The sequence below is a fragment of the Vombatus ursinus genome, unplaced genomic scaffold (genome assembly GCF_900497805.2).
Source record: "Vombatus ursinus unplaced genomic scaffold, bare-nosed wombat genome assembly UNPS02014798.1, whole genome shotgun sequence".
Classification (NCBI taxonomy): Eukaryota; Metazoa; Chordata; class Mammalia; order Diprotodontia; family Vombatidae; genus Vombatus; species Vombatus ursinus.
Window position 1 is genome coordinate 65,868,164 of NW_020954576.1, and position 14,083 is coordinate 65,882,246.

The 14,083-nt window shown below is 36.4% G+C and overlaps 2 protein-coding genes across 3 annotated transcripts in view; one reads left to right on the plus strand and one right to left on the minus strand.

The window, feature by feature from the left end:
- The window catches only part of LOC114049877 (integral membrane protein GPR137B), a 97,757-nt gene extending 92,512 nt beyond the window's left edge, over positions 1-5,245 (plus strand). For both annotated transcript variants that reach the window (XM_027871319.1, XM_027871320.1), the window contains 2 exons: positions 285-409; positions 1,357-5,245. In XM_027871319.1, the coding sequence (XP_027727120.1) occupies positions 285-409; positions 1,357-1,468 (237 nt within the window). In that variant the 3' untranslated portion in view covers positions 1,469-5,245. The remainder of the gene's footprint in view (positions 1-284; positions 410-1,356) is intronic.
- A 3,115-nt stretch (positions 5,246-8,360) lies between these two features.
- LOC114049990 (ERO1-like protein beta) overlaps positions 8,361-14,083 on the minus strand; it is a 61,655-nt gene continuing 55,932 nt past the window's right edge. Inside the window, exon 16 of the mRNA XM_027871484.1 lies at positions 8,361-11,244. Within this exon, the coding sequence (XP_027727285.1) occupies positions 11,184-11,244 (61 nt within the window). The 3' untranslated portion in view covers positions 8,361-11,183. The remainder of the gene's footprint in view (positions 11,245-14,083) is intronic.

A 14,083-nucleotide genomic window follows, 5' to 3' on the forward strand; every position in this document is an offset into this window, starting at 1 on the left:
GCATGTAGGAACAGCCCCTATTCAGATAGGAAGGAGGCCTAAAGTCTCTGGTGACTCTCTGTTATTTTTTAAAAAATGATGATACTTTAAAAAGCATAACAATTACTTCCCAATTCTGTCCTTCCATTTCCCCCATTGGAATCTTCCTTTGTTCCAGAGAAAAACAGGTAAGGTCAACAAATAGTTGTTAACCATTTCTGTCAGCTCATACATCATTCTGTGCCTAGCATCCGTTGACACTGCTGAGAGGAGAGAAATGTTTCATCATCTGATTGTTTTTCCAGACGAATCCTGGAATGGTCCCAAGCCATGGATTTAGCCCTAGATCCTATTTCTTTGACAACCCTCGAAGATACGACAGTGATGATGACCTCGCCTGGAACATCGCCCCTCAAGGGCTCCAGGGAAGGTGAGAGGAAGAGAATCTTCTTTAGGCAGGGGGTGAATGAGAAAGAAAAAACCTTCTCTTACTGCATTGAGAGACCCAAATTGGAAATTCAGTTTATACAATCTCTGAGGACTAGGTAGATGTGATACATGAAATGGATATATAGGTATAAGGAGCTAAGTCCTCCAGTGCGGCCCTTTGACTGACTCCAAACTTCACAGAACAAATCCCCTTCACAAAGTTCTCCAGGTTCCAACCATAGCTACCATCCCCAACCTCTCCTTTCTCCCCAAACCACTCTTTCCCATACAGCCAAGAAGATCCTTCTTCTATAAGGCTGCCTTTAAATACTTTAGGGTAGACGTCATGTCCCTTTGTCAGAATGGCTCAGGTGTAACTATTTATAAGTTGAAAACCGTCTACATACACACACATACATACACACACGAATGGAAAGAAGGCACTTTTCTTGAAACTTCATGTTGGGATTCTGCCTTAAGTTTATCTTTGGTCACAACCTTTCTGAGCCTGAGTTTCCCTCATTTGTGAAATGAAGGGATTGATTTGAACGACTTCTAAGTTCCCTTCCAGCTCTAAATTTATGACCCCATGACTATACATATATAGTCAGTAGAAGTGATTGACTAAAAGTACATCTGGCTATGAGATAACCAGATATTGTACCAGGTAAGGCTGAAAAGAAGCCGATATGCCCAATTACTATATTCATACTATTAGGGGAAAATAAATAGGCTTATTTCCTAGTACGGTGGCAAAACCTGAGTGTAAACAACATTTTGGTTTGTGTCTGGGGAAGGGGAGTGGGAAAAAGGGTGGGGGGCAGGGGGTGAGAAGCACAGGGATGTGTGTGCCTTTTAAATATCAGTCCATCTCTAAGTAGCTGCCTACAAACTGATAGGAGAAATGTAAAAGAAATGTTGGAAAAGTATTTTTTTTTTCTTTTTAAGCTTTGCACCAGATTACTATGACTGGGGACAACAGACTAATAGTTTCATGGCACAAATAGGATCACTGCAACAAGACTCGATGTTGGATCCCGACAAATCCAGCAATGGGTAGCCTCTGTTAACAACAGGATTACAGAATTTTACTCTGCAGTGAAAAGTTTCAGAAAAACAAGCTTGGGGACAGCTGGATGTTTAGGGCACTGTCACATGAGAAATAAATAGGATTTGACCTTGTTGATGGCTCCAGTGGGACTAAGCAATAATTTAGATGGATAAAACTTTATTTAGTTAGTACGAAAGAAATGAGCCTGGCTATTTCCCTAGGCATAATTTAATTTTTTTTATTTGTCCTTTTACAGAAGACATATTTTATATAACTTAAATGATAATGCTAAAGTATGTTAAGGTTCTCTCCCAAGAATTTGTTGATGCAATGTATTTTTTAGTTTGCACAGATATTTTTATGTATAATTCACTTTACAAGTATACAATATATAGTTTAATGTGTCCTGTGGCTTGTTATAGATGCATTTCTCAGATGATTAAAATTATTCCAATTTAATTAAAAAGGCATTTGAAAATAGATATCCTTGTTAGATACAGAAACCTTTCTCAGTGCTGCACAGTAGAACCTCACAACTTGATTACCCTGATGTGTAAATGTCTAACTAGTTTCCATTCTCAAAGTTGCAATTGGATAGACTGTTGCAAGCCTTCTGGACAAATGGCTTTTTCCAAGTGTTAAAACCCTGATGGGTGGGTCCTCAAGCAGGATTCAGCTTTTTTTTTTTTTTTTAAGGAAAAAGGCCTTAAATTTTGCCCCAAATTTTGTGCTTTTAATAAGGCAAAATGTGCACAAATTAAATGAGAACAAATTAAAACTTACATTATATGTGCTAATGCACAATCTTGAACTTTCTCTTCGGTAACCATAAGGATTTTTGCAAAGTTTTCATTCAAATTAGAATCTAACATCCATAAATTTAGGACCTGAGCCTCCTAGGGCTCTTCCACACATCTAATGCCTTTTACATTCAATTAGATGCTATAGGTTTCTTAAAGGGGATTTACAACATCCCTAGTACTGTAGCTGAAGTCAAGGACCAATTTACTTTGGGCCCCAAATAGTTTTTTTTCCATCTTAGACCAATGTGGAAAATGTTAATTTATTTGAACTGATTTTAAAAACAACATAATGAAAATTGATTGTCCAGAAGGTAAGTAGAGTTTATACATGTTACAGCATGACACATATGCCTCAGCAAGGGGCACCTTCTAGAGAATTATCTATCTCCGAGGTGGAAAAACATGCTGCAAAACCAGCTTCATTTGGAAAATGCTGCTAACGTTACACACTCCTCGCGTGGGTTTTTTTCATTGTAAAAAATCCCTAGGGGAATGGAAGATTGTCAGGCACATATCTTAGCAACAGGTTAAATGGGCAGGTTTTCTACAGAGCCAAGAGCCAGAGAAAATTCAGATGTCGTATAAAGAGATCATTACTCAGCAAATCCCAAGTCTCAGGGCAATAAAATGGGCAAAATGGAAGGAAATTTTATCTGTACTCTTGTTGAGTAAATCCTACCTGCAATACAAAACTGTTCAATGATCCATGGTTTATAATTTCATTCTCCACAAATATTTTCTGCTTAGCAATCCAGACGATTTAAACCTCTTAAGATTAATTTCACTTCTGTTCTCTTGATGCTATGTAATTGCCCCATTTAACTAGGGCAAAGGTGTCAAACCAGACTGTGATGTGGATTTTTCATGCAATTTGAATCCCTTGACCCCATGAAATCCAACATAATTGTGATTGACTTAGAGCATTCTAAATTGATGAAGGTCTTTGGACAGAAAGGAAACCTCCAATGATTAGTTCTACCATCTCAAAAACATTTGCGATGATGAGATCAAAATCTTAATTTTCCCAATAGCCTTAAAAATGACATGTCACTGTTTTTCTATCTTTGAAGCCAGTTATGTATTCTTCATAGCGGAATATTCTGCAGTAAAAAGGTCTCTAGGCTTCTTTTTCTTTTCTGTAAGGTAAAGGGTCAGGGAGGAGGAATTGGCAAATATAAACTCAAAACTTCTACCAGTCACCCTTTAGGGTTCTAGAAGAACTCTTTTAAATTAAGCTTTCATGTAGGCTCTGTAGAATACTTTCCTTGTCATTAGGACAGCTAAATATGTTCATTCAAACTGGATCTATGATCTCATTGATGTGGCTGATATAGGTTGCAACATGCCTGCCTGTCCTGTAAAATCCCTCTTCATGGCTTCCCGTAAGTTTGTCAAAGAGGGCCCACTCATCATGCCAGACCTTTCTCACATTCTCTTGGTATCATGAGGATACCATGAAGCCCATGGGCCACTTGTCAGTTATCATACTCATCACATGACCGTGCCACCTTCTGTTTTGATCATATATTTCTTTGATGGTATCCTTTGCTCCAGAGTAAATAGATTTAAAATATTTTAATATGAAAAAAATCATATCCAATCATATTACTAAAACCAAGTAATGATCACAGCCTTATGCTATAATCTAAAAACGTTGCTTATACTTCTATGATTTTAGGCAGAGAAGTTTGAAATGCTCATTATCTCACCATTGCAAGCCATAATTTACCTTTATATTAAAGCTGCTAATATTTCATGAAGATGAATTGGGGAAGAGGGGGATAGTGATGCACTTGGTGTCTACTTAATATACTTTGTGTCTTAACTTTTGTTTCTGTAGTAATGTCAAAACAGTGACAAAACCCAAGTCTTGTAAATGCCCACCTGCATATGAAATGTCTTAATTAACTTGGAATCTGTACTTGAATGTACCAAAATGCAATCTTTCTCTGCTAGTAAACGAGTATGCATACATTTCTGAAAGACACAGGGGTGGGAGGAAAAATGCAGTTTTCATTTAGCTTCTTAATTTATTTTTGACTGTTAACTATAATGATGAAGCTGCTTAGTTTATAAAATCCTTTAAAAAATACTAAGGAAATTAAAGGAATAGTTATCACTGGCTCTAAAATATTCCTACAGGCAATATTTGTTTTCTTTGTGTCAAAGCAATATAAAACAAACTCAGAAAATTAAAAGGTAAAGGAAGTGGACAATATTTTAATAAAAGTTCTGAGCCAATACATATCAAAGCCTGATACAATACCAAAAGCATATGCTTACAATGCTGTTTTTATATTAGCATATAGAACATAATTTGCTTAACCATTAAAAAATAATATCTATACAGGCACAATAGTTTTCTTTTTCGTAATTAACCTCAGAAGAATTCTGTTGTACCCATGTGGCAGACATTTTACTATGGCATCTTATAGATAGCCCGTTTAATTGGGCCAGTTTAGAAACAGACACAGACACATGCAATCATAGTGTCTTAACATAGTTATGTCTGAGATGTTGCCAAGAAATTTATGCCATAACAGACAGCATGGACACATGTTGCATTTGAATGAATGAATTTAGGTATTGCTACTTACCTAGTACTTTGCACAGTACCTGGCATATAGTGGGTGCTTACTAAATGATTGTTGACTTATTGGACTTGGGATATATTTAATATCTATGATGGCTATCAGAATTAGCTTCTTTGATCAGTAACTTCTAAGACTGGGACCAAATTGAAAAGCTTCATCTTATGTTAAAATTAAGTTTGCAGAAATTATAACTGTCAAATATTAAAAGTTACTCCCTATAAAGGTAAAAAAACAAACAAGCATTCCCATGTCTAAGAGCTCTGCCAAAAAGGAGTGCTACAAGAAATACAATCTAATTTCTGACAATACAGTCAAATTTATTTTAAATTTATATGGGTCTATGTATTTGAAGTTATATTGAGAATGCCAATAAAAGATACTTGGTAAAAGCCCCGTGCATGTACTCCTTTCTTACTAATCCACCATGAGAAAATAGAAACCTGTAAAAGATACAACTTGAGAAACAAATACATTTGTATTATATTCTTCTAGTCTTTCTACATCATAAATGAAAATAGCATGGGTTTAGAAAAAGTAATAGTACAACTAAGATAACATTTCAATTCTACTATTTGGGATAGTGGAGCTTATGTAAGGACAAATCATCAGTTTCATCTCTTTAGCCTGGGAAGATGAAATCTGAAAAGGAATATGACGCCTTTAGAATGAGGTATGGTTGTATCCACATTTATGAGATTATAGATCAAAGTACTGAAGTAAATACCCCTTCAGTTTGGAAAGATAATTTTCCTTAAGTCTAGGTCTGATTATGTCACTCCCCCAACTCAATAAACTTCAATGGCTTCCTATTACCTCTAGGGACAAATATAAACTTCTTTGTTTGGCCCTTCATAACCTAGCCCCTAGCATTCCCGTCTTATTATACATTACTCTCCTTCTTACACCCTAGAGCAAGGCCAAACCCATTTCTCTCTGTTCCTCCCCTAGAAGTCTCCATCTCCCATCTCCAGATTTTTGCACTGGTCATACCTCATGCCTCTAATGCACTCCCTCCTCACTTTACCACCTCATAGACTCCTTTACTTCCATCAAGAACCACCTCCAGTTCTGCCTTCTACCTTAAGTCTTTCCTGATCCCCTCAGTTGCTTGTGCGTTCCCTTCCCAAATCACCTTATTTTTGTATTTGTACATACTTCTACATTGTCTCCCCTAAGGAATGATTTCTGAAGGGAGGGACTGTGTCATTTTTGCCTTTGCATCACCAGTGCCTAGCACAGTACTTGGCATACATAAGTACTTAATGTTTACTATCTGAAAAAAGAGATGTCCGTAAAATAACAAAGAATGAACTGACACGTTAAATAAAGAGAAAGAAGCCATTTTCTTCCCTCTTTCCATGAAATGTAAACCCTTGCCTTCACTTTCAGACTCAGCTCTGCTTGATCAGTGCTCTGCACTAATCCTAGTTCTGGACACAAGCAGGGAGCCTGTTAGGAACCTAGCCCTGTTAAAGGATCGGGGATTTAGACACAGAAGGGAAGTCAGAGTCCATTCAGTTTGATCTCATGACGACCTAAGGTCACAGAGGTAGTACCTCAGAAATGGGATTTCAATCCAGGTCTTCTGACCTCAGAGCTGGTGTCCGGTCCACATTTTTAAAAAATCCAAAACATTCTAATAGTCCTCTGCCTCTTTACCACGAAGCAAGACATGTTTCATTATCTCTTCAGTAGGACCTTCATCAGTTTTTTATAAATTGACTTGGTGGTCTTTTCCTGTTTTATAAAGAAAAGCATGGGCTTTGGAAATCAGATGACCTGGATTTTAATGCTGATTCTGCTACTTATCATGTCTGTTGTTCAGTCATTTCAGTTGTGTCCGACTTTGTGATCCCATTTGGGTTTTCTTGGCAAAGATACTGAAGTGGTTTGCCATTTTCTTCTCCAGCTCATTTGACAGATGAGGAAACTTGAGGCAAACAGGGTCACACAGCTAGCATCTGAGGCCAAATTTGAACTCAGGAAGATGAGTCTTCCCGACTCCAGGCTCAGCACTCTATCCATTGCTCCACTCAGGTGCCCACTATTACCTCTGTAACATTGGTCAAATTATTTCATTTCCCTGGGTCTGTTTCCCCATCTATAAAATTAAGAGCTTCCAGCTTAAATGTTTTAATCCTGTGCCTGGGTTCTGATTCTGCTCTCCATTACTTAACACTGCCCAGGACCAGGAACCACTACTGATCTGGCAGTACTTTGTACAAGATAGGTGCTCGGTAGATTAGTTGAACCTATGACCAGCACTTGTGTCCAATTTCTTTTTCAAATAGCCAAGTTTCACTGGGTGAAACTTTCATAAGATTTAGATAGGTACTCAATATGCACTCTGACTGTGCTAAGCAGATATATGTCCTCTTGGCAAGCACCATTCCCTTCCACCCATACTCCAAATTTTTCCATTTGGATCTCCACTACTTATTCACCATCTTTACTTGCAAACTCTAAATTCCACACTGAGCAGATATGCCTAGAACTTGTTTATGCTCTCCAACTAGAACCCTTGATAGCACACCGCCCCTCCCCTGCTATTTACCTGACCTTCTAGCCTCTGCAGTACTCACATGTCCTTTTGAGTCCAGAGGATACCCACATTTCTATTGCCTAGAATTTGGATCTCAATCATTTCCATCCATCTACTTTAGCCTCTCCTTTTCCCTCACTTAGGATTACATCTTAGAGCTCATATGAAACAACTCTGGGACAAGTAAAGTACCTGTATTACTTTCCTTCGGGGAATAAATTTGCAACACTTGTTACCTCAAAAGGTGGTAAACAAATTATAAGTAGTCATAAAAAAAAGATCTAATTCATGGAAAACTATACAGCCATACTAAGAGGAAATATGAATATTAAAGATGCGATTAATTTCTGAAGTTTAGGCTCTATCTTGACAATATTGTTACTTTATTCATCAATGTTATAGTTACTCAAGACCTGGAAAACAGAGTTCTTGCCCTCAAAGTCTTTGGATTTATCAAAGAGAAAGGGGCAGCTAGGTGGCGTGGTGGATAGAGCACCGGCCCTGAAGTCAGGAGGACACGAGTTCAAATTCAGCCTCAGACCAAACACTTGACACATACTAGCTGTGTGACCCTGGGCAAGTCACTTAACCCCAATTGCCTTTAAAAAAACAAAACAATATAAGAAGGAGGTTTTATCAGTAGAAATATATATATATATATATTCTGAGACATGGTAGTTCTTATGCCTTTTTAAAAAATGGAAAAATAACTGTTTTAATATCTTTTATATGAAATATTAACTCAATACTCCTCCATGACAATTTTGTTTCTGTGTTGGGTTTAATTTTAATAGACAGAGGTTCAGAATGTTGGAAGTTTTTTTCATTTTTAAATTCCTCCCTCAAAATTTTTATTATACCCATTTAAAAACTGGTGCTAATGTAATATTACCCATTTTCTGGAAGCCATTAAGGGGAAAAAGAATTTGTCTCAAAAAAAGAAAAGTCTTTTAAACACAAGAAACACTGCAGAAACATTTACTTTAATTCAAATTTTACAGAATCAAGTGGAAACAACAGCAAACAATACAGTATCACGTTCAAAATCAAAGGTGTTGTATACTCATGGCAGAATTGTACAAGTTTTGTGATTTATCATACACACAAGTGCAAATTTAGGTACTTCTACGAGGTTTATTGTGAATCTCCTAAATTTTCACATAGACTCAAGTGTTGGTGATGAAATTTAATAAAGACTTTTTTTCATACTCAAAATTATATCCAAAGTTTAAAAATATGGCACAATATTTCATATATGCCCAGCAATCATACATGACTATTAGATAAATCACAATGCTAAATGCCAAAATAAAATGTTTTGATTTATCGAGTTTCTAAACTGCGTAAGATTTTTACTATTTTATTTAATTCACCTCAAAAAATGGTCGAGGATCCCCAAATCTAAAATAGACAGTAATGTTGACATAGACGCCACTCAAAAAAGTAACAAACTCAAGTCAAGGGAAGAGGCCTATTTTCCCTTCCTTTCACATTTTTATTACTTTATCAACTGGTACAATCATTTCTGTCAGTTATACCATCAGGGCAGTGTTTTTTATTGTTATGAAATAAAAGGCTGAACTTAGGCAAGCATATGCTTCTGAAAATGGTATATAATCAACAGTGCTGTTAATTATAGAACTAAGCAACAAAAGGAATTAGACAATTGCCTGACATGTGAGTTGAAAAAAAACACTATGCCATTAGGTTCACAGAATAAAGATTCTCACAGGCAGCATATACCAGTAATACAGTCTCCTAAAAATAAACATGGTCAAGTGAACGCTGTCACCATATTATTTTCCAATGACAAACTACTATGTTTCATGTATTCTTCTGCTAATGAGTAAGATTTAGAAAATAATTTTCTACAACTAGAAGGTGTAAACGCTTTCATTTCCAAAAACTCTAACATATATACCTGTCTCTTTTTAAAATATTGAAACAAACCACAGGAATTAAGAAGGGTAATTGCTCGTAATAAGTAAGGATTCACCCCCAGTTAAGAGTGAAGTAACATTCCTAAAAAAGAAACTGATCTTAAAGATTACTGTACCACAATAAAAATGTGGTATCAGGTTAAATTAGGCTTTGAGCAGTAGCTTACAGAGAACTGATGTTGATTATCTGGCATACTTACGTCAACAAAATTATTAATTCAGTTTTTAAAGAAGCTTGCCTTAAGTTTTCTTTCCATATGCAATATTTTCAGTACTAAAAGAAATGGCTGCAATCAAATCCACCCATTTATAATAAAATTAAATACCACTGTCAGTTGTCAAGGGATTCTATAAAAATTAGAAATTGGGTTTGGAAAAGAAACGAGTCTGGTACAATTTCACCCCTCATGTATAAGGGTACAATGGTGGAGCAAAATTTAAACAATTAGTTCCACTATATCATTATTAAACACATTTCAGACTTTGGCAGGCTAAAGTATGGGCTTAAGGGCACTTGTTATTTACTCGGTAAAAAATTGAAGGTCTAATAAACAAAAACTTTAGGACTCTTACCCACGTTACTACCACACATATACAAACTTCCACATTGAACACCAACATTACAACTACCAAAGTTTTAAAAATTATCAAATAGCTAATCCTGGGCAAGGGTACTTTAATTCTGGATTTAAAAAATGAAAGTTCTTTACTTCTGAGTGGTGTGGTAGCATAATGTCCAAGTTGACCACACAAAGTATCACATATATACAGTGAATTTATATATTCTTATTAGCATGTTTAAATAATCTACCTAAGAAAGTTAGGCTGAGAGTAGTTAGGGGATTGCATAGATAATTTTTTTGAAAAATAAAGTTTTTTAAAATGGTTTTTCTTTTTCTATTTAAAACAAATTTTTGGCCTGTAACATCTGAAAACAATACTGTAGATTTACATAATCCCAACAGAATCTGCTTCAAAAAGTTACCTGCTAGATTTATATTTACTACTCTAATGAAGGATATGCACTATCTTTTTTTCTTTAAGGAAAGGGAAATGTATACATTGGTGTCTTGGTCACAAGTTGGGCACTTTTTCTTTTTTAAGATAATGTTTAGGTTCTAAGAATAAGAAAATTCTTGGACCAACTGAACAGACATAGAAATGGTTGGGAATCAGAGAGAAAGCATCTGTCCAACTCTGCCAGAGGAAGTTCCCTTATATCAATGAAGAGAAAAAGCAAATAGGAGGATCTTGAATACACTTAAGAAATTCCTTGAATTACACATTTGAAAGACTGTTACGTTTATAATTCTGCAGGAGAAACAAATGAATTCACACAAAGCTAGGCACAAGTATAAAGCAAAAGTATGGGGAAAAGACATGGAAAAACTTATCACAGTATCAGCATTTTTCTTTACTAAGTACAATATTTGTTCCCTAGTTCTTTTTCCCAACATACGGGATTATAACAATGCTATTAGATGGTTACATAATTTAAGATTAGACTACTGCCTGGGAATAACAGGACAACAAAATGAGAAAAATAAACTCTAAATAAAAGGTGGCACACTAGAAACATTCAATAGATGAAAAAATACATGAAATTAAACAGAGAATCAATATAATTTACATGTTCCAAAACTATACTTCATTTATAAATAGCTCTAATTGATAATTTCCTATTTTAAGGATCATAAATATTCAAGTTGGTGTCTGAATGTTTCCTTCAAGAGTTCAAATTCTTGAAGGTCAGGAAGATCAGTCTCATTTTGCTGAATGTCCAAGACCAAAAGTCTTTACACAATTATTTTATGGTTACCTTTAACAAGTGTGTGAAAGTCTTTATTATCTACTGTGTTTCAATAAAACTTTAAAATTCTGCAACTCTATTACACTTGTGGAGAGTCTGTAAGAAAAAAGAATATGTGTATTAGTAGAAGTCTGATGGATAGATACTTAAAATTTAAATTTTAATTAGTTAACATATTTAACATAATATTTAACATAATATTAAAATAGGATTATGTCTTTTAGAGACCTATTTAGAAAAGTAAAATTCTTCATGCAGCAATTTAATTTATAGATGAAACTGCCAAGAGTTTTAAAAGAGATTATTCAAAGTTGACAAAAACTCAGAGTTAAATCTCTGTATTTGTTGTTTTCTGGTGGCAAATTAAGAGTCAGCTCAATTATTTATACTATGGGGAGGAAAGCTATAGAAAATACAAAACAGTAGGGAAGCTAAAATCATTTACATTTAACTTTTAAGGCACTGCAGGGTTTTGGGTTTTTTTTAGCCTCCTATTGAAATGATCATTCCTTGAGTAAACACCAATTGGCAGTATGAGAAAGCTGCCTGTGACCATGACACCTGGCAAGGGAAAAGGCAGGCTAGGGCTAAAATCTTGGAACAAATGATGCACAAAAACCAGATAATCACCAAACGGGTTAATTGAATGGGTGCTTGCTCAAAAATTCTGTGGTTCTCTACTGTCTCCTTACTAAGGTACAAACACTTTTGTCATCCAAGACCTTCTAGAACCTGGCCTTTTACCTTTCTGGCCTCATCCCATATTATTCCTTTCCTCACACTCTATGCTCTAAAGGGGTTTTACTCTTTGCTCCCAAACCATAATCTGTGCTCTCCCACCTCTCCTTTGCTCTCACTGTTCCCTACATCTGGAAATATATCCTTCTTGCTAGGCCAATAAGAAAACACGGAGTTGAGAATGGTGGGAAGCCCCTAGTATTTAAATCTCTGGCATAGGGGCTGAACTGGCTACCTGGAGGAGTATGTAGTTGCCTTATTTCCCAAGTTGGCAGGTGAGGGAAGGGAGGTTCAGACCGGGGACGAGGCCTTCAGAGCAGTGGTAATTATGCTGGATGGTGGTGACAGAAGAGAGGAGAGCATTAGACTGTCAACCCACCATCCCAGAATGACCCACCAGGCCTAACTAGCACCTAGTTGGCAAGAATAATTTGTTAAAACAGGAAACTACCTTTCTATATTTCTCCTTCCTTTCAGAGCCAAACTCCAAGAAAAAGCTGCCACATTCTGCTTCCGCTTCTTCTCCGTTTTTTTCCCCAATTCTTTATTATCTGGCTTCTGACCTCACTGCCACATTTAAATTGTTCTCTCCAAAATTACCAACAATATCCTAACTTCCAAATCAGATCAGACTTTAAAAAATTGTTCATCTTCTGGATGAGTTGGTAGTTTTTTACACCAATGATTCTCCTAAAAACTGTGGACTTTGAAGTATCCTGCTACAGTGTTCCCCAGCTTGTTCTTTTACTTGCCTACTTCTCAAGTCTCCTTTGCGAGATTATCATATATGGCTGGCCTGCCCTCTCACTAGAGGTGTCTTTCAAGGCTCTATGTTAGGTCCTCTTTTATATACTTTCTATACACTTTCTTGGTGATCTCATCAAGTTCCATCAGTTCAAAGACCTATTTGCACATGATTCCCAGCTCTCTATATACAGGGACTTCTTTGAGCTCCAGTCTTCCCATCAATCACTGACTGCTGGACATCTCCAAATAGAGGGCCCACTAGGCTCTCAGTCTCAACATGTCAAATTAATCAAGTATTTTTAAGCAGATACTATGTGCTAGGCCCTGTTCTAGTACAAAAAATGAAATAATCCTTATAAAGTTAATACATAAGTATGTATGTATACACAGAAGAGCTAAAATACAAGGTAGTTTGGGAAGGACAGCAAGAGTAATTAGGGTGATAAGGAAAGGCTTCATGCAAAATATGGTGCCTAAACTTCATCTTAAAGGAAGAAAGGGACTCTATGAGGTCGAGGTAAGGTGGGAGTATAGTTCCAGACATAGGAAAGGATGGAAGAAAGAGATTGGTGTGTTATGAAAGGAACAGAGAGAAAATCAATTTAACCAGACCACGTGGCACAGGAAGGTATAACGTCCACTGAAGCTGGAAAGACAAATTGAGGCCAGGTTGTGAAGAGCTTTAAAAGCTCAACAGAGAAGTTTACGTTTTATCCTACACGCAAGAAGAAGCCATTGGAGTTGAATAAGACATGGCTGGATCTGCACCTCAAGAAAATTCTTTGACAGCTGTGTGTAGGACGGACTAAAGTGTGGGAAGCTTGAGATAAGGAGACCAATTGGGAAACTTGCAATAATCTAGGGGAGAGGTAGTGATAAACTAAAGTGTTGGTTGAGTGAAGGGAGAGGAGGGGCTGGACACAAGACACTTTATGACGATAAAAACAGTAAGATTTATCAACTGATTGTATATGTGGGATGAGGGAGAGCGGGACATCCAGGATGATGCCTAGATATGAACCTGAGACACTGAAAAGATTGTGGTACCTTTGACAGAAATAGTGAAGTTTGGAAGAGGGAAGGGTTTAGGCTAGGATTCTTAACCATTTTTGTGTCAAAGACCCCTCTGGATAACTGGTGAAGATTATAGATCCCTTCTTAGAATGTTTTTAAAAGTATAAAATAAAATAAAATAAAATACATAAGATTACAAAGGAATCTAAATACACTGAAATACAGTTATCAGATATTAAAAATAATTCTTGGAACCCAGATTAAGAGCCCCTGAATACAGGGAGAAGAGAGGCCTAGGACAGAACCTTGGAATACACCAAAATCAGGTAGCACAATGTGGATGATGCACTAGCAAAGAGCACTGAGAAAAATCAGACAAGAGAAAGCAAACCAGGAGAGAATATAATATCACAAAAGCCCAGAGAGAAGTGAATAT